The 26,196-nt window shown below is 40.0% G+C and overlaps 2 protein-coding genes across 2 annotated transcripts; both read right to left on the bottom strand.

The window, feature by feature from the left end:
- Positions 1-3,028: 3,028 nt before the first annotated feature.
- Positions 3,029-9,860, bottom strand: LOC137596823 (extracellular calcium-sensing receptor-like). The gene is made up of 9 exons (XM_068317584.1): positions 9,637-9,860; positions 9,040-9,334; positions 8,815-8,901; positions 8,358-8,627; positions 4,984-5,190; positions 4,614-4,877; positions 4,251-4,478; positions 4,032-4,146; positions 3,029-3,927 (listed from the first exon to the last, which is right to left on the bottom strand). Exons 1-9 carry the CDS (start codon positions 9,858-9,860, stop codon positions 3,029-3,031), a joined length of 2,589 nt encoding a protein of 862 aa, XP_068173685.1.
- A 9,104-nt stretch (positions 9,861-18,964) lies between these two features.
- On the bottom strand, positions 18,965-23,252 carry LOC137596822 (extracellular calcium-sensing receptor-like). The gene is made up of 8 exons (XM_068317583.1): positions 23,014-23,252; positions 22,350-22,644; positions 22,116-22,202; positions 21,601-21,870; positions 20,728-20,997; positions 20,336-20,563; positions 19,956-20,079; positions 18,965-19,863 (listed from the first exon to the last, which is right to left on the bottom strand). The coding sequence occupies exons 1-8, from the start codon at positions 23,250-23,252 to the stop codon at positions 18,965-18,967; spliced, it is 2,412 nt and encodes an 803-aa protein (XP_068173684.1).
- Positions 23,253-26,196: the final 2,944 nt, after the last annotated feature.

Here is a 26,196-nt window from a genome sequence, read left to right as displayed (position 1 = left end):
GCATCCTTTTTTTCTAATTTAATTTTAGAAAATCAATCCAACTCCAGAATGTTATTTAAAGTAATAGATTCCGTCACCACCCCCCCCCCCCTGTCATTTTACTGATGCCTCTCAAGAGATGTGTGAAGATTTATTAAATTTCTTTACAAACAAAACTAAGGTTATAAGGCAACAAATCACCCCCCCAGACCACGTTTTACACGCCAGTAGGGATATACACAGTTATCTTAGCAATTTTGAACCGGTTTCACTGTCATTTTTATCTGAAATCTTAACCCACATGAAACCAACTACGTGCAGTCTTGGTGTCGATCCAACAATATTTCTTAAAGAGGTTTTTGACACAGTTGGTCCCAGTATTTTATTGATTATTAACAGCTAATTAACAAAGGGCATTTTTGCTTCTTCTTTTAAACATTCTGTGGTCCAACCTCTTTTAAAGACACCCAACCTTGATTCTTCTGATTTTAAAAATTTTAGGTCAATTTCTAAACTCCCGTTTTTATCAATAATTCTAGAAAAAGTGGTTTCAACCCCGCTTTTAGCTTTTATATCTCATAATAATCTCTTCAGAGAAATTTCAGTCTGGTTTTAGAACTTTACACAGTACAGAAACTGCCCTCCTCAAGGTAACCAATGATCTTCTTTTAGCAGCTGACAGGGAGAGAGTAGAATTTTAATCCTATTAGATTTAAGTGCAGCCTATGACACTGTAGACCATGCCATTTTAATTGACCGTCTTGAAACCTGGCTTGGCATCAAGGACACTGCACTTAGCTGGTTTTATTCCTACCTTTTAGATAGAACCTTTGCGGTCACCATAAGTAATTACATATCCTCGAAAACTCAGATTACCTGTGGTGTACTGCAGGGTTCAATTTTAGGTCCAATTTTATTTTCTATTTACATGCTTCCGCTCGGTCAGATCATCCACCGTCACAACGAGTCTTTCCATTGTTATGCGGATGACACACAGATATACCTCCCGCTGAGACCGGATGACCCAAGAAGCCTGGCTGCTGTGTTAGACTGTCTCAACGATATCAACTGTTGGATGGCCTGAAACTTTCTTCAGCTCAATAACTCCAAATCTGAAATCATACTGTTCACTCCTCCAAACGCCATCAGTCCCATTAAAAATAGCCTTGGTCCCCTGTCCGTTCACGTTAAATCCGCTGCCAGAAATCTAGGAGTAATATTCGATTCAGACCTCAACTTCAAATCTCATATCAATAAAGTTGTCCAGTCCTGCTATCTTCAGTTAAGAACAATATCCAAAATCAAACCCATGCTCCCACATTCTGACTTAGAAAAAGTAATTCACTCATCCATCTTCTCCAGACTCGATTATTGTAACTCACTCCTCTCTGGCATCAACCATAAATCACTCTCCCGCCTCCAACTGGTCCACAACACAGCAGCTAGGCTTCTTACTGGTTTTAACAGGTGACATCACATTACCCCAATCCTGGCTTCCCTCCATTGGCTCCCTGTGCATTTTAGAATTGATTTTAAGATTTTGCTGATCACTTTAAAAGCCCGTCTGGGTCTGGCCCCGAGTAACATAGCGGAAATGTTGACCCCATACGAGCCAGTACGCAGCCTTAGATCCTTGGGTGGGGCCCTCCTGTCGATTCCAAAGTCAAGGCTTAAATCTAAAGGCGACCGTGCCTTTTCCATCCGGGCCCCTCGACTTTGGAACGACCTGCCTGAGGAGATAAGGCGTGCAGAATCAGTGACATCTTTTAAATCTCTTCTTAAAACCCATTTTTATGGACTTGCCTTTATGTGATGTCGTCTTTTACTTTTACTTTGATTTTTATTTATTTTTTATTAATTTTTATGAATTCTTTTAGTCTTTCTATTCCTTTTAAGCGTTTATTCTTGTTTCTATTGTCGTTAGGCAATGCTGTCCTTTTATCCTTCTATTCTTTTGTTTCTAAGTATTAAAAACAAAAGAATAGTTTTATTGCTTTTATTGTTCTTATCTCTTTTACCATTCTGTCTTAATTCCTGTTCTGGTATGTTTTGCTTAACTTTCCCTTAATTTTAGCTTAATTTTGTCCTGCTTATGTTTGGCCTCACTGTTTTGGCACTTTGTAAACTGAAGCTCACTGAAAGTATGAAAGACTGTCTCAGAAGAAGAAGAAGAAGAAGAAGAAGAAGATTTTTTTTTGATTTTTGCAAAAACACTTTAATCTCATTCAAACATTTTGCAGTTTTACATTAGATGAAAACATTTAAGTGCCTCAAAATATCTTTTCCAAACAAACTTCAATCACATTTAACATGTAGAACATTTAGAACATTTAGAACATTTAGAACATTTTACAAATTTTCATCAGATGAAATTTCAAAAATACGAAACACTCAAAAACATTAAACAAAGAAGGAAAAGAAAGAAGAAGAAGAAGAAGAAGAAGGTATACTTTATTGATCCCCTGGGGGAAATTACATTTGTCACTCGGGTGTACATTTAGTTTTTGTGTTAGTTTTTCACAGTCAGTATGTACAGGCCCCTGAAACAACCACAGCAAACAAGGGGGCCTGTAAGCATGCAGTTAGTACATACACGACAACACACAACATCAAGCTGTACATCGGGAGGCAGAGTGACGGGCAGCAACTTCCTGGAGTGCGCCCCAATAGAGCAGCTCGTAGGGGGGACTGCGCCTCGCTCAAGGGCGCCTTGGCAGTGGCTGGGAGGTGAGCTGACATCTCCCACCGTCAGCTCACACTTCGAAGATGTTCTGGCGGGACTGGGAATCGATTCACCGATGGCTGGGCGATCTGTCTTCAAGACATCTGCTCTACCGCTGGACAGTGTCACAATAACATTCCCTACACTTTAGTTACTTCAGTTTTGCTTCTGTCCTCCATTCTTCTTATGACTGAACTAAAAAATTCTGTTGATTAATAATCTTGTTGCCTATTCATGGATATCAACAAAGAAAAAGCTCGACTGATTGAGAATGAGTTTTTCAGATCGGTTTACACCTTTAATGTAACTGACTTATAAAGCAGTGTTTCATCTACCCATGATACTTTTCTTTGTATTCTTCTGTGGTCTTAGCAGAATTATGCAACACTTGGGTCCAAACAGTGCCATCAAGATGCCAAAACTGGAAGCCAGGATGGCAAATACCTCCACTGCATCAGCATATTTGCCTGGGGAGTTGATATAAGCAGGGACAAAAGCTGCCCACACAGCACAGAAAATCACCATGCTGAAAGTGATGAGTTTTGCCTCATTGAAGCTGTCTGGAAGATGTCTTGCAAGAAATGCTAAAAGAAAGCTAAGGATTGCCAGTGAGCCAATATAACCAAGTAACAGTGAAAAACCAAGTGTAGACCCAACAACACATTCATAAACTATCTTGTCATTATAATATTGAGTGTTTTTATGAGGAACAGGTGAGGCAAATATAAGCCAGACAGTGCAGATTGCTGCCTGGATAGAAGTAAGAACAATAACAGTAGCTCTCTGCTGTACTGTACCAAACCACTTTAGAATTGCTCTGCCTCCTGGTTTGGAAGCCTGAAAGACACCCAAGACAACCATTGTTTTGACCAGAATACATGAAACACAAAGCACAAAGCTGATTCCAAATGTAACATGTCTTAACCGACATGTCCATAGTCTGGGATGACCGATGAACAGCAGTGTACACAGAAAACATAATTTCAATGAGACCAAGAGCAGGAAACTCAGCTCTGAATTATTTGCACGCACTATGGGTGTATAGCGATGATAAGTGAATATACCCAAGACAACTGCACACATAATTGCGCCCAATATTGAGGCAATTGTCAAACATATACCTAAAGGCTCATGGTAGGAGAGAAACTCCAATTTCTTAGGAATACAGTAGTCATGTTGGGAACTGGACCAGAAGTCCTGTGGACAACTGGTACACTCAAATGAGCCTATCAGAAAAAGAGAAAATAATATGGTTGATTCATGTTGCACAATGGTTATCATTATTTAAGCATTATAATTGCAAATTAAAATCAGTAGCATTGAACCCAACCTGTTTCATTGCTAATTGTTCCCTCAGAACAAGGGAGGCAGTCAAAACAACACACAGGTTCTCCTTTCTTTATGGTCATGTGAGTACCCGGAGGACAGATCTTGCTGCACACTGACTGGGGTGACTATGGAAAAGATCACAAAGGTGACCACTATTTAATTAAGCACAATTAACATTTTAAGTGCAAAAGAGAGAGCTGTCTGCAGAATTGGGTTGAACCTTGTTTGATTCGAAGTTCCAGAAGAGTTTGTCTTCATTAATTCTGATTTCTTCACCTTTGGAGTCCAATCCCTTCACCAATCCCACAATTTGAACTATTGTTCTTCTGTCATACAGCCCATGCCAGTTTACAATATCATAGATTGGTAAAGCATCACCATTTTCATCGAATGATATTTGGTCACCAAATTGTGTGGTGAATTTAACATCTTGCAAATAATGTAAAAGCTACAGATGACAAAAAGAAGAAATGAACTTTTTAAATGTTAAACATTCAATACAAAAGAGACCTATCAGTTAAAATCAAGTCAGCAGCAACTGTTTTTTATAAAGAAAAATATGGATCGTCAACTGATGTCCCACCTGCCATGGCCCCATATTTTGCAAAGTAGCACAGCTGTGCCCAATAAAAGGCCCTCTCCCTGGCTCACAATGCAGCATGTCATTGAGTGCATGTGCTAGAGCATACACAGCTTTGTAAATGTTGTATTCAGCCCTAAGGTTTGAAAGATCCAAAAACTCCACATTGTCAATGTTTTCCTTTCCGGTGCAAAGTGGTGTTATGGTTTTCACATCATTTGTCAGTACAAATTTACATTGAAACATATATTCCCAAAACTGCTTCACCTGAATTGTGATATATTAAGTGCATGACAGAAATTAACATTTATTATTATGCATTTTTTTATCAGGTATTCATTCTAAAGTTACTATTATTTATCACATTACTTACCATGCTATTTCCATAATTAACATTGTAATTTGGGTCAGGTCTTATTTTTAAGAGAAAATCTCTGAGCCCAGGTATTTCTCCTCGACGAATTGCAAGTCCCAGTGTGCCACTCAGGTAAGGCATGAAAAGAGGTGTTTGTAACACAGCAGCTGAGGCCCAAGCTTCACTTGCCATCCACTGTCGACCTGTAACGTTCTGCCTTGCCACCTGTGTATAAAATTATATAAATTACACAAGCTTATGATTGTTTCAAACTGTTAAGGAATCCAGTGTGCTTTTTTAGGAAAAAATTCTTTCACTTATTTGTTTTAGTCTCTGCCATGTAACAACAAACACTGTCGCTGGTAACAGGAAAATGACTGTGTTGTCATTTTTTCAAAAGTAATTACACAGAAGAAGCCATCTGCTTTTTCCACATAAAAGCTCCTATTCTCTGGAAGTTACATCCACGAAAAACAGAATCTGCAATGAATATTATAACCCTTCCAGAAGCCTCCCTTAAGATGTAAAATTAAAAAGAGTGTCTACTGCTCTAGAAAGTCAAATTCACATGGAAGAAGTGAATGGAGAGGTGAATGGACTGTGCGCAAATAATGCTATGCTTCTGCTCAATTATAAAAATTTGACAAGAGAATGAATTGTGGGACTCCGGAAGCAGCTGACAGGCATAGGCAAGCCAGGCGTACTGCAACTTGAGTAGTCGCGGAGGCAAAGACCCGGGTCTGGGAGGAGTTCGGGGGGGCCATGACGGAGGACTATCGGTCAACCTCGAAGAAATTCTGGCAAACATTCGGTGCCTCAGGAGGAGAAAGCAGTGTACAGCCTACAGTGTTACAGTAGAGGCGGAGAGCTGCTGACCTCAACTGAGGATATTGCCAGTCAGTGGAAAGATACTTCGAGAATCTCCTCAATCCTGCTACCATGTCTTACACAGAGAAAGCACATCCTGAGGTCTCAGAGATGGACTCGTCCATCACCCAATCTGAAGTCACCGAGGTGGTTGTAAACTCTTTATTGGCAAAACACTGGACCAGCTCCACACTCTCAATTGAGTACTCGAGGGTTTGTGGGAGTTTGCCCAACCAGTCCACATGTGTTTTGTGGATCTGGAGAAGGCATTCAATTGTTTCCCTCGTAGTATCTCGTGGGGAGTGTTCGGGAGTATGGGGTTCGGGGCCCTTTGCTGAGGGCTGTCCAGTGCTTTATGACGGAGGCCAGAGCTTGGTTTGCACTGCCGGCAGTAAGTCAGACCTGTTCCAGGTGCATTTTGGACTTCCGCAGGGCTGCCCTCTATCACCGGTTCTGTTCATAACGTTTATGGACAGAATTTCTAGGCGTAGCCAGGATCCGGAGGGTTGTTCTGCTCCTCACTTGTCGACCAAAATTCCTGAATACCTTAGGTCTGCTCAGTCAGATCACTTAAATCAGACCTGAAAACATTGTTTAATACGGCTTTCTCTTAAATTCCTAAATCATACCTTTTAAATACACTTTAAATCACATTCAGTTTCTGATAACTGAATTTCATTTAATATTAATGTTAATTTTAATATATATTTTTAATATCATTACTATTAAGGTTTTGTAAGTTAATCTGAGTTACCCTTCAACTGTTACCCTTCAACTGCTACCAATGTAATTCCAACAAATTACGAAGGCTGAAAAGTGTAGATTTGTGCTTATATACCACCACTGTGATGTGTGTGTATATATAGACCTGATACAAATTTTAAGACCAGTTGAAAAATTGCAAGAATTCTCATTTTGCACTGTTCAAAGTTTCTAAGAAGTAATTTGAAATGCAAGAAGAAGAAATGGGAGCGAGACAAAAAAAAAGAATTGAGTGAGGAATTTATTGCAAACAACCATTAAACTAAAATAGGCCGTTCATCAGCTGATCAAAAGTTTAATACCACATCTACAAAAAAAACCCAAAACACTGCCCTAAAATAGAAATAAAAATTTCCAAAAATGCACTCCGTGATGCATAGCTGCAGCATTCTTGTTAAAATGTCAAAAATTTGTTTTGGCATACTTGATTCTAGTGTTTCCAGGAAGCTAGTGGAAATGTTGCTCCAAGTAGTGAAGACGGCTTCACCGAGGGCACGGTCTAAAACCAGTTTACATTTTGGAAACTTTCCTTACCATTCAACCCCAAATGTTCTCATTTGGCTTTAGATCAGGGATGATTCAAAAAAGTGATGAGTTAGAGAGTTATTTCTCCGGAAGAAGTCCTTTGTCAGTTGTGTGCTGTGAACTGCAGTGTTGTCCTGTTGAAAAACCCAGTTATTACCATGCAGATGATGGCCTTCAGTCATGAGGGATGCCCCCTCCAACTTCTCCACATAGCCAGCTGCAGTTTGACGCCTCTGCACAACCTGAAGCTCCATCGTTCCACTGAAAGAGAAAGCCCCCCAGATCACAATTGCGCCACCTCCACTGTGCCCTGTAGAAAACATCTCAGGTGGATCGCCTGGTCATGTCAGTAATCCTGGAAACCATCAGGACCATCCAGGTTAAATTCTTTCTCATCAGAGAATCAAACTTTTCTTCCACTTTTCAATGCCCCATGTTTGGTGGACTCATTCAAACTCCAAACGGGCAAACTTGTGATTTTGAAGTAGACAAGGTCTTTGAAGACGTTTTTTGTTCTTAAACCCTTCTCTCGCAGATGCCGTCTAATTGTTATGGGACTGCAGTTGGCACCAGTGACCAGCTTAATTTGGATCGAGGTTCATCCCGTGTCTCAACAGACAGCCAACTGGATCCCCCAGCCTAGAGCTGGTAAAAATTTTTTGGGTGTACCTCTTGACATTTTTTTCCTTACAATTCTCAGGATATTTTAAGAAGTTTATAATGACTGTCTTATTTCATTCAACTTCAGCAGCAATGGCATGCTGCAAGATGCCTTGCTGATGCAGCTAAACAATCCAAACATGTTCTAAGAGAGAAGGTTTTTTGCCGTTGCCATCAGGAGTTCATAACAGTGTGAATGCCAGAAAATGACACTGAATCCACCTTTTTGCAAAGATTTGGGCTTTTAAAGACCTTGGTCTTAAACTTTTGATGAGCTGATGAACAGCCTATTTCAGTTTAATGGTTGTTTGCAATGAATTGCTTGCTCCGTTTATTTTTGTCTCACTCCCATTTCTTCTTTTTGCATTTTGACACACTACTTGGAACCTTGTCAACAGTGCATAATGAGAATTCTTGCAATTTTTCAGCTGGTCTTAAAATTTTGATCAGGTGGTTTTATATATATATATATACTGTATATGTATGTGTGTGTGTGTGTAATACTTTTCCTGTCACCTGTGACAGCAATACATTTTAAAAGGTTAAATACAAACAATATCAAGTGCAATAGATCAAACCTCTTCCATTAGATGAATCATGTTGAACTCATGTGCAAACACCATAACCACACGAGCCGTTGACGTCTTTATCAAATGCACAATCCTTGTGAATTTGCTTGGATCACTCTCCCAGGGTAAAACTTCTAAGTAGGCCAGACAGCCTCCACCAGAAAGAGTCATTTCAGACTGGAAGGAATGGGCAACATGGAGTCCATAGTCATCATCACTGACCAGCAGGCCTACCCATGTCCATCCAAAGTGCTTTAAAATCTTAATCATAGCACGCACCTAAATATAAAAGATTTGAATTGATCACTATACAAGCAGGCTTTTTAAGTGTCATTTAAAAACAAATACCTCTAAATTCAGAAGCTTCTACATGTATATATGGTTTTAGAAGACATTTTTTAGAACACAGTTGTATTTCTTAAAGCTGAACTACAAAGAGGTACTCATTTTGATGATTGGGATTTACCTGGAAAGCATCGCTTGGGATTGTTCTAAAGAAGGACGGAAAACGTTGACGATCACTCAGACAGGAGCAGGTAGAAAAATAACTCACCTATATAGACACTGAATTAACTCAAGATGCTCATCTTACACACACCAGGAAAAAAAAAAACATTTTCACAATACCACAGAGTGTAACTGTTAAAAAACTTATTCAGAAATAGTATATTATTGAGGAAAGAAAAATTACCATGGGCATTTTGTATAAACCAAGCACATCACAGGCAGCAATAGAAAATGTGGAGTAGGAATCACCCACAATCCCCTGGACTTTAGGGCTCCCTAAACAGTTGTTATGAGACAGAAATTGCTCTTCCTGACCACCAGCCAATGATAACGCAGCACTGAATCCAACCAATAGTGTGCCACAGTTGTCAAAGAGATTGTATCCCAGAGTCACATTAGGAAGCAAAGAGGAGTTCTTGTTGATCTCATCGATAGCAAAGGCCATGGTCATGGCATGTCTAAATCCTAAAATGTTGAATCTAAATACAAAATGTCAACATTAATTAATCAAAGTTACTATGGCACCATGAAATCATGGACTTCAAATGTTGGATATTATAAAAACCGTCTAAACCTGTGTTGATAATATACCACAAGGCTACAATCAAGTACTTTTCAAAGATATCTAACATTAACATGTAATCAGTCTCACTAAAACTGTCATGAAAAATAAGGTCATGCAAGTTCAGTCAATGTTCTCATTATAATAATCATACATTGTTATGTATAGCTTTCACAGATATGATTCATTTGACCTTCAGTGTGTATGTGTGACACTTACCGTTTGCAACGGTGGTGCTGTGGCTCTGAAGTAAACGTCCACTCAGGGAGGTCAGAGCTGTAGTGAACTTCAAACAGCCCACCCAGAACCACATCACCGGGCTTGTGTATTTCATTAAGAACATTTTTTCCCCATAATTTACAAGTGAAAGAGGATGTAGCATACAAAAATAAATAAATATGGGCAATATACAAGGTGAAATATGTCTTAATATAAACTTCCATAATTGCCCTCCTGCTTCATAACTGTTTATTATATGCGGATTGCTGTCTTTATAGCCAAGCCTATGTCATACTCATTGGATGCTTCCGGTTGTTTAGGACTTAAACCCACCAATCACAGCAGAGGTAATGTTGCAAGTAATCCCTGCATGGACTACCAATATGTAGAATTTAAAGGATATGATTAGAGGCTCATACGATGAGAGTTTGGTTTCCAGCCCCAGAGCATTACTTGTTTATAAATAGATGCAACAGAATCTTGAACATTATAAACAATCTGTCATTGTACTCTCATGTAGTAAATCAGACTTTATCAGAAGTCTCCTAAACAGTCTCCTAAGCATCCTGAAATCAAATCAAATCGACTTTATTTATTCTGCATGTGTCATAAAAAAACATGAAATGCAAAGGACTTTACGCAATTAAAAACAATAGACACAGTTAAAAAAGAATAACATGCACCAATGTAAGACCCTCCTCTCTATACTTGATACATATACACACATGCACACACACAATTACAAACAATACAGAGACATGGCATGACACTGATGATCAAAGGAAATGAGGCCTTTTACACTGGGAGGAGCCATAGGCTGTACCATCATTAAAGAACATTAAAGGTGTGCCTTTAATGTTCTCATAGTCACTAAATGCTGCCTCACCGTGGGCTTTTGTTCTAGGTTTTGGTTAAAAGGCCAGTGTTGGAGGACACCAGGGTCTGCGAGGGTTGATATGGTTAAAGAAGATCGGATAAATAAGAGGTTGCAAGGCCATTAAGACATTTAAAAACAGTAAAAGAATATTAACATTGATCCTGAAGCAGAGTGTCAATGCAGCAAAATAGATTTAATGTGTTCACACCCTTTTTGATCCTTGTAAACACATGTGCAGCTGAGTTTTGGAATAATTAGGAAGACCAGAGAGTAGACCAGAGAGTAGAGCATTACAGTAGTCTAAGCAAGAGGAGATGAAAACATGCTTTTTAGTACTGGCTTGAGAAAAAAACAGGCATTTTCTGGCTATGTCCTTAAGGTTATAAAAATCTATTTTTGTTATATTTTTGTGGGTTAAAATTGAGCTCAAAATAAAAATATCACACCCAAATTTCTTAGTGATTGTCGTGGTCTAAGATCCAGTAATTTTAATAAACATTTTTGTCTCTGGCCTTCAGGATGTACGTATAAGTAAAACATCTGCTTTATGCTGGTTGAGCTGTGGGAACATTTTTGCAATGCATGAGGTACTTTTTGCACAGACCAAGCATGGTGTCTTGAAATGATTCTAGTTCCCTGAAAGGAGCCCCAACCATACCAATCAGGTCAGAGCTACCTGCCAAGTATGTGCCTTTCTATCTGGCTGTTCTTCCTGCCTATGTCTGTACTACAACATTAGAAAACACCAGCAATGAATAAATAAATAAAACAAAATCACAATTTCAAGGAAAATTGTAAAGCTGCTGACCATTTTTTTTCCAAAAGTACGGATTTCTTGCCAGATCTCATGGATGTATGTACACTTCCAGAAACCATTGGTTATGGCTTTTGTGTGGACAACGCCAAAGGTACAGGATAACTCAACATCTCTCTTGAATTTGACTTGGTAAAATCAGTGATTTATTTTCAATACACATGGTGACACAGTGGGTATAGTGCTATTGCATGGGCTTTTCAGCTTCCTCCCACTTCCAAAAACATGTATGAGTGATTATTTGTCAATGTGTGGCCCTGTAATGCGCCAGCAACATGTCTGTGATGTACCCCACCTTTTGGATATATCCAGCTGTGATAGGCTGCAGCGTAATCCATGACTCGCAAATTGGATAAGTGGCTGGAGAAGAGACGGTTACGATTATCTCATCTATTTTCTGCAAAAGGATAGATAATGGATGGATGGATGGATGGATGGATCACTATTCATTTTCCTATAGATCCAAACAGTTACTGCAGGTGGAATACAAAACCATACTGTATGAGATAGAGAGCTGTAATCATGAGAGCCCTATTATCCAATCAGTGCCAAACTCTGTGAGAGAGTTTTGTGCCTAACAAATGCTATTCCTGTTCATTACCCCTACTGGCTAATGTCAAATGTGTTTGGATGAGAAATGAATTGACTTGGAAATATTAAACACAATTATAAACAAATTGTAACAGAAATCAGAATGCAGGAAGTAGAACATGAAAATTTCAGGACAAGTGCAAAAACATGCCACAAAAAGTAAAATAAAATACTGTAATTGCTAGAGCCCTTTTCTTTCTATTTATGTTTGTTCCTTTTCATGAGAAATGATTGTAGCTGCAATCAGAGGAACAGGAAGTACCTGACCAGCTCTGCCTATTGAACATCACCTGAGCAATCCCCTTATGAGCAGCCCATAGTGTCAGGATTGTCAGTTGCTTGCCGGCTGCTGCACTCTTGCACAGTCTCCACCAGTGTTCTCTCTAAGCTGCGCGCCTGTGCAATTGCGCGCTGCCCGTACAGTCTCAGTGTACAAAAAATTCTATGCTGCGCATAAAAAAATAAAATTTGATATAATAGTATTACAGTATCCCTTGTGTTGTTACTGTTGTGTGTACTGCCTTGAGTTGTTCTGCACATGTGTCAGTTGTCCATGAGTTTGCAAGACTTGGGGGGAGGCGAGGGGGTGACGTGTGAGTGTAAAAGGTGAGTGCTGAATGGGACTTGAGACTTGAAAGGTTCCTGTTTGTTGCTTGTTAAGGCTGGACGCCAAAATTAAGCTTGGCAAAAGAAGTCTGTGAATGTCATCCTTGCCCACATTGCACGACACCGGAGGTGTCACAGTTTTAAATACAGTAATATCTAATATTGGATATTATATATTCTAATTAATTAGACCAACATTATTGTTGTCTGTACCATTTTGCATTGTAACTCAGTGACTGATGGTGTCCATCAAATTATACAATAAAGTTCACTGACGCTATGCAGCCAATCAGAGCATTGACGGTCCTGCATGTGCGCCCTGGTATACGCACCATGCAGGTTAGCTAGTTAACTACTTGAAACGAACAGGGAGCTACACATCCACTCACCAAGCCGAAGTAAAAAAGAAATGCGGTTCTTTACATCCTGCAAAGCGGTGATGTATTGTATTTGTCAGTGTTTGTGTGTTCAGCTGTCTGTCCGACCGTCCGTCCACCAAATATGTTCACAACCGTTGCAGATAGAAAGATGAAACAAAAAGCAAATTACAGAATTTTCCACACTCTAACGGAGTGGTCCCCAACCCTCGGGCCGCGGACCGGTACCGGTCCATGGGTCATTTGGTACCGGGCCGCTCAGAAAGAAGAAATTATTTACATTACTTCTGTTTTATTTATTTCAGAGTCTGAAAGACATTAAATTTGAAAAGTGACATCTGTGTGGAATGACGCACGGACAAATTCATGCATCTGTCCCGCTTGACGGGTCTCGTTAACGTGACAGGTTATCAACACACACACAATGAAGCGCCCATAAACGCACCAGTGTTCTGGATTAAAGTCAAGGCAGATTATCCTGAGATCGCCAGAAAAGTATCGAAAACCCTGCTTCCATTTCCAACCTCCTGTCTTTGTGAAGCGATTTTCTGCTGTGACCGAAAACCAAACCAAACCAAACTGTGGAGTAGACCGGACGTATGGTACACACTTCAGGTGTCGTATCCCGTTACCTCTAGATCAGCGGTCCCCATCCACTAATTCTCATTATTGTAATTATTATTATTTGATTGACTTGTTCACCTTTCTATTGGAAATGATCAATATTTCTCCTGCGTTGAATGCACTGATTGTAAGTCGCAAAATTTCAAAATAAACCTCATCAGTGCAGTCACTTGAATCGAGTTTTTAATGTAATTATTTCTTATAATTATTTCGTTTACAGAGACGAAATAGAGATGTTTATTATCAATTTATGAAAAAAAGTTTGTTTATTGTCTGTTGATGTTTACATTTGACATAAAACCACTGCGGACGATTTATTATTAGACTACAGCTGTCCTGGCGTCATTAACGATTATCGATCAAATGAAGACCGGTCCGTGAAAATATTGTCTTAGATGAAACCGGTCCGTGGCGCAAAAAAAGGTTGGAGACCGCTGCTCCAAGGCACACTTAAAACCCTGTAATTTTCTCATAAACCCGCAGTGCGCCTTATAATCTGATGCACTTCATATATGGATTAATATTAATATTAATATTGGTCTTCTTCCGGGATTAATAAAGTATCCATCTATCCATCTATCTATCTAAAAACAAGATCGCTGAAAAGAGCCGACAGTCTGGCTGGCAGTCATGCCGCGTTACGCCACCAGGGGGCGCCCTCAGAAAGCACTCTGGCCGGTAGTCAGGTCAGCCTACGGTAGTCAGTGAGCGTCGCCGAAGTGCCAGCTCTCACTGATCTACTCTCTCGCCTGAGTGCAACATCACGATAACGTAGCAAAACATAGGGAATTTTCAACAATTCTCACAGAGGGCCACCAGAAACGGACGGATACAGAGACAGATGCAGAGACGGATGCAGAGACGGATGCAGAGACGCTAGATTCTAGCGTCTCTGCGTCCGTCGGCAACCTGCGGCTCCAGAGCCGCATTCGGCTCTTTAGTGCCTCTCTTGCGGCTCACTGGAGATTAATCACAAAAAAAACCATCTTAGCCCAATGTTATATCTTAGCCCAAACACGTCCTCCACCTTGGGATGACAACACCCTTTTCCGGGGAGAGAAAATATCAACTAATCAAATATGGCTTGGGATATGTTAATCACTATCGTTGTTCATCAAGAACCAAAACTAAGCATAGTTTACCTCTCGCACAAAATTCCTATTGATATAATATTGATATATTCCCATTGTATCTATTGATACAGGAAGCGTTTGTTTTCCAGATTCTAGGAGTTGGTAGGGTTAGGGCGGGGCACTATGTATTTGTAGAGATCTGAAAAAATGTGCTTTTCATAATAGGTCCCCTTAAACAAAATGACTGATTACGGACAGAATTGAAATATTTTGGTTGATTGATCATTTAAATTGATCAGTGGGGAGAATCTTTTGGTTCATGTACCAATCTAATAAGCAACTGTGTTTTTCTGTAGGTGTTAAATACCAAAAGTTAATACCAAGAGTTTGCATTACTGTGAGTTTTATTTGGGTTTAAAGGGTCAGTTTAACTAAAGAAACATGGTACTAAGGATTCGAAAAGGCCTAAATGACATTGAAATCAGAATATAGGATTGTGTGGAAAAATAAGGAAATATGATAAAGGTTGAAAGTAGGGTTGAGCTGGATACTCGTTTCATACGAGTATTCGGTACAGATAACGCATTTTGTACGAGTACGATACGAATAAAACCCGTTAATACTCGTGATCGGACTGAAGGATAATCATCCTGACTGTTTTCCCGCTCTGTGATTGGCAAGTCACACGTACTTCCCGCCCCTCCCTACAGATTGCAGCTAGATAGGAGCTGGTCCCTGTCCCACTCTCCGGCACATGCAGACATTTACTGATCTCTCTGTTGGTATCTTCACCGTAGCTCATGTCTTTCTTCTTAGGTTTTCTTCAGCTTGCCTCTATGTCGGTGTTTGGTTACCTGGTGAACTTTCTTGTTATTTTTTTGTTGTTGCACGTACGCATGCATTTAACCACCGCTTCCACTCGTCTTTTGTTTTACCTCTCTGTTCCAAACTCTGTTCAATTAATAATTCTATACTTTCTATACTGAGACATAGCGCACATACACACACACACACACACACACACACACACACACACATACACACACCACACACACTCACCGCAATCAACATTGTCTAACTTTATGTGAAAAAAAAGGCAAGAACAATAGGTGCTGAAAATTAAATAATTGAAAAAACTCCCAGTTTGATTATAAAAAAATTAAACCGAAAAAGAAGAAAAAAAATTAAAAGTTTTGTTAAGTTGACAATTCTTGTTCATGCATACTTTTGTAGTTGATTAATTTCCTATTGCGTGCACTTCATTAATGCACTTGGTGTTTTATATATGGTTCCTTCACTATTGTGATCAAAAGCGTTTTATCTAAATTCTGAGGCTCTTCTAAATATTCATTCATAGATTTAAGAATATTCATTTTCTGACTCAGTTCCATAAAAAACTTGTTCTGTAAATAGTTTCCTTACTTTTGTGATCAAAAACATTGATTTGAATCTCAATTTCGAGGCTGTTCAGTAAATAATTTTAAAATAAACAATAAATATAGCAACTATATGATCAATCCATATCAATTTTAGACTTAAAATAATGTAGAGATTTAAGCCCAACCTATTTCCGGTCAAACCACACCCACTTCCGGTTTAAGCACCGCCCATTCTGAGTACAGATAGGGATACAGATAATCTAGTTGGTTGAACAGATACAGATACAGATAGTGGTGTACTCGCTCATCCCTAGTTGAAAGCCTAAATTGAAAGAATTCCTCCAGAACTTAAACAGCAGAAATCAAACCAAGAGAAAGATATGGAGAAATGCATTTGTTGTAAGATATGGTTACTTTTGAAATGGTTTCCAATGATTTAATGTCATGTGATCTACTCTATCGCTAGCTGGCTTTTTCATGTTGCTGGCCCTATTGCCACTGTTTGCGCATGCGTAGTGACCTAAATTAAATTTTTATTAAGTGTAATGCTATCACTCAAACTAGCATTGGGTTAAACCAGTCAATCACAATCCACGTATTTGGCACCTCTGCTCCAGATGCTATAGGAGTTTAATTGTTAAATTATGGAATAGATTGTCCAGTGTGATCAAATGACAACAAGCTTTTAACTTCTCTCTACATTATTTTCTTATTTTTAATTGGTTGTGAATATTACTAGACTGTTACATCAACAGAACTTACTGACTGCTTATCAATCAATTTGTATCTTGTCTGCTTTTTATTCATTTCTCCTGCTAATTTTTCTCTTTATATTGTGTTAAAATGAGCAGCATCCTCAAAACTAAAACAGGACCTTACAGAACCTTACCTTACAGAAAATATGCTTGTAAAACCATATATTTGAAAAAACAAAAAACAAAAAACAATAGCAAATAATCATAATGAAAAACTACATTTATTTACATATATTGAGTCAGACTGAAATATAAAAAAGTCACAATACACAAGTCTAACCCCATGTGCCTGCTGTTTCAGGTGTCAAAGACATTTGCAAATCAATCGTAGCGTGCCAGGTACCTTTGGCTAGCAGTAACTTAGCTCTTGCAATTTCAGAAAAGATTAGGATTCCATGGATGAAGCAGAGGCTGAGGTCTCAGATGTGAACTCGTCCGTCGCCTGAGCTGAAGTCGCCCAACGTAGTTGCCACACTCCTCCCCCAGTGGCAAGATACTGGGGGAGGATGAGATCTGACCTGAGTAACTCAAGTCTCTGGATGTGCGAAGATTGTCTTGGTTGACATTTCACAAAAGTCGGGGACAGTACCTTTGGATTGGCAGATTGGCAGATCTGCCCCAGGTGTGTGTTCAACAGGGCTGCCCTTTATCACAGCTCTGTTCATAATCTGTATGGACAAAATTTCTAGGAACAGCCGGAGGGAGTCTGGTTTGGGGACCAAAGGATTTCATCTCTGCTTTTTGAAGATGATCTGCTGGCATCATCAAACCTGGTCCTCTGGCATACATTGGGGCAGTTTTCAGTTGACTGCAACGCGAGTGGGATGACGAGGAGAACCTTCAAATCTGAGGCCATGGGGCTTGACCATAAAGTTTGGTCTGCCCTCCCCAGATCGGTGGAGGAATTTAGATATCTTAGGATTGTGTTCACGAGTGAGGGGAGGACGGAATTTGAGATTTACAGACTGATTAGTGCAGCTTCTGCAGTGATGCAGTTATTGTATAGGTCTGAGTCAAAATATGTAGCTCTTTAGCAGTCAATTGATGTTACTACTCACAACTATGGTGTTATGCCCCCAGTCTAGGGGAACCTTGGACACAACACGCTTGTGCGCTCCCCCCGTCTTCTCACCACAAGAAAAGGCCAGCGACAACAGTAAGCCAAGTTCAAACAAAAAGAGAGCAGTTTTATTTTTCTCCGAGGGAGAACAGGTGCCAACATAACAAACATAAAATATCCTAAACCAACCCTACCTTCCTAACAAAAGAAAAAGTGAAATAAATAACAAGGTACTATCCTAACTATTTAAACTCAAAACAGGAGAAAAGGGTTGAAAGAAAACGGCTTCTCCCTCCTACCAACTGCTCCAATTATCCCGTAGACTATTTTACAAATATGTACAAAGGCAGATTTAGTTTACCCAAAACCTACACACACAGAATTGCCGCATTAACACCACAACATCAGTCTACCAAGCTGGCTTTTCCTTGCGGTGGGAAGGCTGGAGAGGAGACAGAGTGCAGTCGGCGGGCTGTTCAAATAGGTCAGGGGCCCGCCCCCTGACCAATCGTGCGGCAGCAATCAGGCGAGCCAGCCAACGAGCGGACACCACCTGCTCCTAATTCACACACACAAACCAAGGAGAGAGGAGACACTGCAACACAACACAAACATAACAATACATGACCCATGGGGTCATAACATATGGTCATGAGCTTTGGGTCATGACCGAAATGACAAGATCCCAGATACAGATGGTTGAAATGACCTTCCTCTGCAGAATGGCTGGGCAGCCTGTAGAGATTGAGCAATGAGTTCAGTCACCAGAGAGGAACTCAGAGTACAGTACAGGCATCCAAAAAAGATTTGGCATCTTTTTTGGATGCCTCCAGGACACCTCCTTAGTGTTCCAGGCATGTCCTAACAGCAGAAGGCCTCTGGCAAGACCTGCAACACTGCAGGGACTATGATTCTTGAGCTGGCCTGGGAACACGTCAGGATCTCCCCGGAAGAGCTGGAAGAGGTGTCTTGGGAGAAGGTAGTATGGGCATCCCTGCTCATATTTTTGCCTCTGCATCCCTGCTCTAGCTAAGTGGTTGAAAATAGAAGGATGGATCTAGAGTCAAATATTTTCTAGTCCCTTATTTCTTAATAACAAACACGTCAAGGGAAGCACTTCAATGGAAATGCACATATGCAGACATATTGGTATCTTTCTACTATAACTAGGTTCATCGACCCATGATTCCTTTCTTTGTGTTCTTTTCCGGTCTAAACAGGATGATGTAACATTTGGGTCCAAAAAGTGCTATCAGGAGGCCAAAACTGGAAGCCAGGATGGCAAATACCTCCACTGCATCTGCATATTTGCCCGGAGAGTTGACATAAGCAGGGACAAAGGCGGCCCATACAGAACAGAAAATCACCATGCTGAAAGTGATAAGTTTTGCCTCATTGAAGCTGCCTGGAAGATTTCTTGCCAGAAATGCTAATAGAAAGCTGATGATTGCCAGTGAACCAATGTAACCAAGTAACAGTGAAAATCCAATTACGGACCCAACAACACATTCATAAACTATCTTGTCTTTGTGGTATTTAGTGTTTTTATGGGGAACAGGTGACGCAAAAACAAGCCAGACAGTGCAGATTGCTCCCTGGATGGAAGTAAGCACAATAACTGTTCCTCTCTGCTGCACTGTACCAAACCACTTCAGAATTGATTCTCCTCCTGGATTTGAAGATTTAAACACAGCCAGGACGACCATTGTTTTTACCAGAATACACGAGACAGCTAAGACAAAGCTGATTCCAAATACTGCATGTCTTAACTGACATGTCCATAATTTGGGATGACCAATGAAGAGAAGTGCACACAGAAAACATAATTTTAATGACACCACAAGCAGGAAACTCAGCTCTGAATTATTTGCACGTACTATTGGTGTTGAGCGATGATAGATGAAGATGCCCAAGACAACTCCACACATAAATGTGCCCAGCAATGAAGCAACTGACAAGCAGATACCCAGAGGCTCATGATAGGAGAGAAACTCAGATTTTTTAGGAACACAGTGGTCACGTTGGGAACTGGACCAGAAGTCCCATGGACAACTGGTGCACTTAACTGAGTCTGTCAAAAACAAAAAAAGAAGACAAGTTTCACTTTTGTGGCACAGTTTTTCTTGCTATTTTGACATAAAATCAGTGACTATGTACACCAACCAGTTTCATTGCTTATCATTCCCTGAGAGCAAGGGATGCAGTCAAAACAACACACAGGTTCTCCTTTTTTGATGGCCATGTGAGTACCTGGAGGACAGGTCTCGCTGCACAGTGACTGGGGTGGCTGTAGACAACATAATAAAAGGTACCGCTTCTTAATTTCATACAATTAACGTTAATAGTGCAAAACATAAAGCTGCCGAGGTGTAAGACTGATCCTTGTTTAATTCAAGCTGGAAATTCTGGAGCTGGAAATTCTGTAGGTAGGGTAATAAATGTTAGGTTTCTTTTATTAATCATGGTAAACTTTAAAAATCCAAAAGTTGTAATGCTGTCTAAGGACATTAAAAAGTACAAAATTTACAGAACAAAATAAAAACCTTGTTTGATTCAAAGTTCCAGAAGATTTTGTCTTCATTAATTGTCAGTTTTTCACCATCAGAACCCACACTCTTCACCATCCCCACATTCTGAACTGTAGTTCTTCCATCAGGCAACCAAAGCCAGCTGACAATATCATAGATCGGTAGAACATCACCGTTTTCATCAAATGACACTTGATCACCAAATGATGTAGTGAAGTTCACTTTTTCCAAATAATGTAAAAGCTACAGGTAGAAAAAGCCACAATTTTAATGTAAGTTAAAGATTGGATCCATAATACATTTATAATACTGTCAAAATATTATTTTATAATATTCAATAATATACAATAAATGAAATTAAATAATTTTTAGAATGTAAGCATATTGATTTTAAACTGATATCCCACCTGCCATGCTTCCATCGTTTGCAAAGTGGCACAGCTGTGCCCATCGAAAGGCCCTTTCCCTGGCTCACATTGAAGCATGTCACTGAGTGCATGTGCCAGAGCGTACACAGCTTTGTAAATGTTATATTCAGGCCTCAGGGTAGAAAGATCCAAAAATGCAGTCTCCACATTACCAATGGTTTCCTCTCCAGTGCAAAGTTGCATCCCATTTTCTGCCACATTTCTCAGATCAAATTTACATTGAAACATATATTCCCAAAACTGCTTCACCTGAAATGCAATACACTATCATGTTAATGATTTAAAATAAAAAAAAAAGCTGATTATTTTTATAATGGCTAAGCATATATCAGTTTGTCGCATTAAGTTAGGCTCCACGATGCACTGGCATCGTACCCTGCCTCACGACCCCAGTCCGCTGGGATAGGCTCCAACAACCCTAACCCTAACTCTTGACCGCAATAACAGATGAAGCAGGTAATGAAGGTGAATGAATGAGTGAATGAATGAATGAATTTCATATTCACTTACAATGCTATTTCCATAGCTGATACTCTGATATTTGTCAGGTCTTATTTGTAAGAGAAATTTCCTGAGCCCTGGCATTTCTCCTTGACGAATTGCAATTCCCAGTGTGCCACTGAGGTAAGGCATGAAGCGGGGGGTCTGGAGCACAGCTGCTGTGGTCCAAGCTTCACTTGCTATCCACTGTCGACCTGTAACATTCTGCCTTGACACCTGTGTAAAAAAAATAAAAAATAATATATATATATATATATATATATATATATATATATATATATATATGTGCGCAGCGTCTTTCAGTCATTTCAGTACAAGAGTAAGCATAATATAAAGTGCAGGAGACCAAACCTCTTCCATTAGATAATTCATATGGTATGCATGTGCAAACACCATAACCACACGAGCTGTTGACGATTTTATCAAATGCACAATCCTCGCAATTCCACGTGGGTCCCTTTCCCATGTTAAAACTTCTACATAAGCCAGACAGCCTCCACCAGAATGAGTCAGGTCAGACTGAAAGGAATGAGCCACATGCATTCCATAGTCATCATCACTGACCAGCAGGCCTACCCAAGTCCAGCCAAAGTGCTTTAAAATATTAATCATGGCACGCACCTAAGTAAACATAAAGATGATAATGGATTACTCCACAAACACTAACTATAAAATATTATTTACAGCCAGATTACTGAAATTTAGTGAGCTCTAACATGCACATACAGTACATTTCACAAATTAATTCCATGTAATACATGCTGATATGATGTGGTTTCTCTCATGAGGAACAATTTTTAGAAGACTCCAATACTGTTTCACACTGTCCTGGACTGAACCATTGAGTTTGTTAATTGTTTTTTTACCTGAAAAGCATCACTAGGAATTGTCCTAAAGAAGGATGGAAACCGCTGACGATCACTGAGACAGGAACACGTGGAAAAATAACTCACCTACAAAGAACCATAATTTATCAGCTCAATTTGGTCATGTTATGTTTATCAGTCCAAACATTTTCACATTTGTACACTGAATGTTTTCAATTCAAATGATACACAATGGTATTTCAAATACAGCAATACAGTGAAGAGAAGACTTACAATGGGCATTTTGTATAAACCCAGTACATCAGCAGTAGCAACAGAAAAAGTAGATGCAGAATCACCCACAATCCCCAGGAGCCGAGGACTTCCGAAACAGTTGTTCTGCAGCAGAAACTGTTCATCTTGCCCACTTGCCAGTGATAATGCAGCACTGAATCCAACAATCAGTGTAACACAGTTGTCAAACAGACTGTATCCCAGAGTCACATTTGGAAGCATACTGGTGTTCTTGTTGATCTCATCAATAGCAAAAGCCATGGTCATGGCATACCTAAATCCTAAAATGTCAAAGCTAACATAAAAACGTCATTATTTACCACTCAAAGGTCCTGTATAATGACATTTTGAAATCTGAGATTTCACACATAAACACAGACACCCCCCCCCACACACACATACACAAACACACATAGAAACATTCAAACATACAGAGAAACTGAATCACAGTAACCTTTAATCCACAGCCACTGATCCAAAATAGCAGATTAATGGATTACAGAGTTAAAATATGCTTTTTACTGATGTGTAACATACGGCACAATTTTAATGCTAAATTTGAAATTCCAGCTCAGAGTCTTTTATCTCCTTATTATGAATATCAACACAAAAAAAACATATTTTAAAAATAATTTTCTATCTTCTATGTGTTTGTGAAACTTACCTTTTGCAGCTGTGCTGTTGTGGCTTTGAAGTAAAAGTCAAGTTGGGAAAGTCAGACTTATGGTGGACATTAAAAAGTCCACCAAGTACCACATCACCAGGTTTGTGCATTTGATTTAGAAAAAACGTATTCCATAATTTACAAGAAGAGGTAAATGCAATATCAATATGTGTTGATAAGAAAAATGACAAAATAAGGTAGACACATGAGGTGACATACGCTTTAATGTGAATACCCATGATTTCTTTCTCACTTTTCCAGCTGTTAATATTGTCACAATGAAATTTCTCTTGTTTATATTGCCAGATCTGTCATTACCATGTGTTCCATCCTATTGTTGTTCATGCTTTAACACCACCCATCAGGGCATGAGAGATGTTTCCAGGGCATGATACATTTACTTTGTTATTCAGGTAAAAAAAAAATAAGCATGCCAAAAAAAACCCCATAGTAATACACACACATGCACGCACACACACACACACACACACACACACACACACACACACACACACACACACACACACACACACACACACACACACACACACACACACACACACACACACACACACAATTGATTCCAAGAGGTTGTTTGTAAACTGAATTGTTTGTAAATCTGAAGTACTATTTCCCAAGACTTACCAGAAACAATTACAGGACATAAAAACCACACATAAATGATAAATGATGATCAAATACAACCTGACCTGAATTTTCAGCCATCTTATAAGAGATAAGATGGCCGACAATGAAAAAGGGGTCCAATTAAGATATTCCAGATATTTATAGTGACCCTAACCCTAACCCTACCAACTCCTGGAATTTGGAAAACAAACTGGTTTGGTATAAACTATACACCTTGAAAGTTTAAAAAAAAAAAAGCTAAATTAAAATCAGCACACGTTGTGACATCACAAAGTGATGACAGGAGTGATATGCACAACCCTCTCCATCTGCACAATAACACTCCCCTCTTCCTGGATACGTTTGTGTTCATCAGAAAGGTAGCAGTGTGTGGGAATGTCCTGGCTCAGAGCTAGACAGTAAAAGTTCTTCAGTTGTTGAACTCAGCTTGTATTTGGCTAACTAGCATTGACAGTCCAATGATCATTCACATGGTGTTTTTAAAGCTTTGTGAATAAAACTCTCTGATGTAGATCACCACCGTCATCTTTACACAACAGTGTAGATGTGAAACTCTCTCTCGGTTTTTATTTGGAGATGATCAAAAACCAGGAAAACCACGGAAAACCAGGGATATGATTGTTTACATTTGATCATAGAAAATAAATGTAGTCTTTCTCGATTGCTTACACACATTTTCTGGTACTTGAGACACAATGATCACAACATGTAACTCATGCACCAGCCCCCTGAACCATTTCTGCTAAACTACAAACACAATTTCTGCTTTACACTCAAATTTCAATTGTAAAACACACTTTTTTCAAAACACTACACACAATTCTCTGCATTAGGCACAATTTTCATGAAGAAAATCTCTTGTTTTCACAAGGAACACACTGTCATTCAACATTAAAAATTTAATTGCCCTACAAGGCGCACTGACTCACCACATCAGCAAATGCTTGCCTCACAGTTTTACAATTAGCAATCACAGCTTTGGAAGATGAATCCAAGCAATGGAAGATGCATGTGGAGATGTAACTGTCAATTATTTTCATGGATGGGTTCGCCATGCCAGGTGATATTTCCCCCGCTGCTTGGCCAGGGAAAACCTTGCCTGTGATGTGGATGAGGTGTTGTGGCCAAATCCAAACAGAAGACAGAATGCAGCATCATTTCTTTTTCTTTTTTTTTCTTATTGTAACTGCATTTTTCTGTCCACTCTGCCTCCCCCCACTGTCTGATGTTACTAAATGCATGCCCACAGGCACCTAGTGTGTTGTGTTTCAGGGGCCTGTATACATCTATGTAAGTATGCATGATCTAATACATATGTAACCGCATGTGTGGACTGAGAAAGACAATTTTCCTCGTTGGAACATCGAAGCTGGGTTCCTTCACGTTTCATCCTGGATAGATCTCTCATCAGAGACTTTCACATGGACCACCCGTTGCCCAGGAGGTGTTTTCTTGGGGGGTTAGGGGGGTGGGGGGTACTGTGATGATCTGTGTCTGCCTTCCTTTTGTTTTTTATGTTACTGCCATCTTCTGGATTTGTTGCACCTGGTCTTGTTTTCCCTGATTGCCTCGTTTAGTTTTCAGCCTATCTATGTTTAGTTCTTCCTGGTCTTCATCCATCCATCCATCTTCCAACGCTTACCCGTAGTCAGCTTTAACAGGAAGCCCCAAACTTCCCTTTCCCCGGCCACATCCACCAGCTCTGACTGGGGGATCCCAAAGCGTTCCCAGGCCAGTGTTGAGATATAATTCCTCCATCTGGTCCTGGGTCTGCCCCAAGGCCTCCTCCCAGCTGGACATGCAAGGAACACTTACCTGTACCTTGGGAGGTGCCCCGGAGGCATTCACACCAGATTCCCAAACCACCTCAGCTGACTCCTTTCTATGCAAAGGAGCAGCGGCTCTACTCTGAGCCCCTCGTGAATAGCAGTGTTTCTCACTCTATCTCTAAAGGAGACACCAGCTATCCCCCTGAGAAAGCCCATTTTCACCACTTGTATCCGATCTAGTTTTTTTAGTCATGACCCATTGCTCATGGGTCATGAGCGATGGGTGAGGGCAGAAACGAAAATTGAACGATAGATGGAGAGCTTTGCTGCTTGGCTTAACTCTCTTTTTGTGACAACAGTGCAGTAAAGCGACTGCAATACAGCTCCTGCTGCCCCAATTCTCCATCCAATCTCATGCTCCATTGTTCTCTCACTCGTGAACAGGACCACAAGATACTTAAACTCCTTCACTTGTAGAAGGACCTCAATCCCCACCCAGAGAAGGCAGTCCACCGGCTTCCTGCTAAGAACCATGGCCTCAGATTTGGAGGTGCTGATCCTCATTCCTGGCACTTCACACTCGCCTGCAGACCGGACCAGTTAGTGCTGCAGGTCACAGGCCGATGATGCAAACAGGACCACATCACCTGCAAAAAGCAGCGATGCAATCTTCAGCCCACCAAACTGTAAACCCTCCTCACAACGACTACGCCTCGATATCCTGTCCATGAAAATCACTAACAGAATTGGTGACAAAGCGCCCTGG

Source organism: Antennarius striatus, chromosome 6 (assembly GCF_040054535.1).
Source record: "Antennarius striatus isolate MH-2024 chromosome 6, ASM4005453v1, whole genome shotgun sequence".
Classification (NCBI taxonomy): Eukaryota; Metazoa; Chordata; class Actinopteri; order Lophiiformes; family Antennariidae; genus Antennarius; species Antennarius striatus.
Note: the sequence above shows the minus strand (reverse complement) of the source record. Positions and strands in the feature narration are given on the sequence as shown.